This window comes from Priapulus caudatus, unplaced genomic scaffold (assembly GCF_000485595.1).
Source record: "Priapulus caudatus unplaced genomic scaffold, Priapulus_caudatus-5.0.1 Scaffold113, whole genome shotgun sequence".
Classification (NCBI taxonomy): Eukaryota; Metazoa; Priapulida; class Priapulimorpha; order Priapulimorphida; family Priapulidae; genus Priapulus; species Priapulus caudatus.
In genome coordinates this window covers 326107-328411 of record NW_014577174.1, presented here as the reverse complement: position 1 = coordinate 328411, position 2305 = coordinate 326107, and the positions used below count along the sequence as shown (strand labels likewise).

Below are 2305 nucleotides of genomic sequence, written 5' to 3'. Positions count from 1 at the left end.
GAATCCGAATCCGAATCCGAATCCGATTCTTTAAAAATTGTAAATCCGATCCGAATCCGAATCCGATCGGATTCGGATCGGATCGGATTCGGATTATCGGATCCGACGCACAGCACTACCTCGTACTAGTGGATTGTGGTGTTAGTATGCTTTCCCAAAATGGCACAGTCTGACAGTGTGGTCATAGTAACACAGAGCAGGTCACCTCTACGCGACTCGAGTGTAATGAGTTGTCTCGTCGACCAGGTTCATCCGTCGGAGAAATCATGGGCCACGCGAAGTTGATCAATTCCGTCGACTACCGGTCTGTGCGCCCGTTCCGCATCGCCACCGCGAGCGAGGATAACGAGGTCAACCTGTACGAGGGGCCGCCCTTCAAGTTCCTCCTCAGCAAGAAGGAGCACACCAGGTTCGCGAACGCCGTTCGCTTCTCGCCCGACGGCTTGCACTTCGCAACGGCCAGCGCCGACGGCAAGTGCTTCGTCTACGACGGCAAGACGGGCGACCTGCGCGCGCAGATGGGCGAGCCGGCGCACTCTGGCGGCATCTACGCGCTCGCCTGGAGTCCCGACAACAGCGAGATCATGACGGTGTCCGGCGACAGGTCGGCGCGCGTGTGGGCGGTGGCGACGGGCGCGATGGTTGGCGAGTGCGTGTTCGGCAGCACCGTCGACGACATGCAGGTCGGCTGCCTCTGGCAGGGCGCCCACCTGCTGTCCGTCTCGCTCTCCGGCGTCATCAACTACCTCGAGCGCGGCAACCTGTCGACGCCGAGCCGCGTCGTCAAGGGCCACAACAAGCCGATCTCGTGCGTGACGGCGAGCGACGACCGCCGCACGATCGTCACGGGCAGCCAGACGGGGGCGCTGGTGTGCTGGGACGCGGCGAGCGGGCGCGCGCAGCCGCTCATCGGGCGTTCGCACGCGAACCAGGTGCTCGCGGTCGTCGTCGACGGCGACGACATCGTCTCGTGCTCGATGGACGACTGCGTGCGCGTGTCGTACCTCGCCAGCGGCGAGTGGGGCACGCACGACGTGCGCATGGAGTCGATGCCGCGCGACATCGCCGTCCATCATGGCCTGCTCGCCGTCGCCTGCATGAACGAGGTGACGCTGCTCCGCGGCGACCGCATCTCCTCGCTGCTCAAGGTCGACTACGAGCCGTCGTCGGTGACGTACAACGACGCCGAGAGCCACCTGGCGGTCGGCGGCGGCCTCGACCACCGCGTGCACGTCTACCGGCTGCAGGCGGGCGACCAGCTGGCGCCGATGGAGGAGCTCCAGCACGCGGGTGGGATCACCGCCGTCGCCTACTCGCCCGGCAACGCGTGCCTGGGCGCGGCGGACGCGAACCGCCGCGTGATCGTGTACAGCGTGCCGGGCTACCAGCGCCTGCACAACGTCGACTGGTCGACGCACTCGGCGCGCGTCACCTGCATCGCGTGGAGCCCCAACTCGCTGTTCCTCGCGAGCGGCGGCGTCGACACGAACGTGATCGTCTGGAGCGTGCGCGAGCCGAACAAGTGGGTCGAGATCCGCAGCGCGCACCCGATGAGCCCCATCACGGGCCTCGCGTGGCTCAGCGACGCAGAGCTGGTCAGCGTCGGCAGCGACTCCAACGTGCACACGTGGCAGCTGAGCCAGTAGAGAGGCAGCTGCGCTCCCCCCCCCCCCCGGCTAGCCGAGCGCATGAACCGTTAGCTTGCTAGGCGTGCGACCTCTTGGCTGGTTGGGTGCATGATGACGCCTTAGCTAGCTCGGTGCATGATGGACGAGTGTGCATGTCCCCGAGCTTGCTAGGTACGTGACCCTGGGGAGCTGAATGTAGGTGACCCTTAGCTAACTAGATGCATAAGCCACGGGTAGATGAGTGTGCAGGATTCCTAGCTAGCCAGGGCCAAAACAAAATATAGGTGTGGTTACGGTTTCCTGACCGACCCTATTTATTCCCAGCGACCCTAAACATTTTATTCAGTTAAAAAAATTTTAAATTTAAAAATAAAAAATGAAAATTTTATTTAAAATTTTTTCAGTTCCTGCTTCAAAAGGCACAACGCACATCTTTCGGACATGGTTCGTAAATAAAATATTTCAAGACAATAGAATGTTTTCCCTACCTACCTACCCTATTTTTTTTCGGCATGTAACGGTAACCACACATATATTTTGTTTTGGCCTAGGTGCATGAGCCACGGGTAGATGAGTGTACATGATTCCTAGCTAGCTAGGTGCATGAGCCACGGGTAGATAAGTGTACATGATTCCTAGCTAGCTAGGTGCATGAGCCACAGGTAGATGAGTGCGCA

At 60.1% G+C, this 2305-nt stretch overlaps 1 protein-coding gene and 1 long non-coding RNA gene across 2 annotated transcripts in view; both read left to right on the top strand.

Moving 5' to 3' along the window:
• LOC106805411 (actin-interacting protein 1-like) overlaps positions 1-1968 on the top strand; it is an 8668-nt gene extending 6700 nt beyond the window's left edge. Inside the window, exon 4 of the mRNA XM_014806983.1 lies at positions 247-1968. Within this exon, the coding sequence (XP_014662469.1) occupies positions 247-1646 (1400 nt within the window). The 3' untranslated portion in view covers positions 1647-1968. The remainder of the gene's footprint in view (positions 1-246) is intronic.
• Positions 1969-2103: 135 nt separating this feature from the next.
• Positions 2104-2305, top strand: part of LOC106805433 — a 1692-nt gene continuing 1490 nt past the window's right edge. Inside the window, exon 1 of the long non-coding RNA XR_001393432.1 lies at positions 2104-2275. This is a non-coding gene — a long non-coding RNA (uncharacterized LOC106805433). The remainder of the gene's footprint in view (positions 2276-2305) is intronic.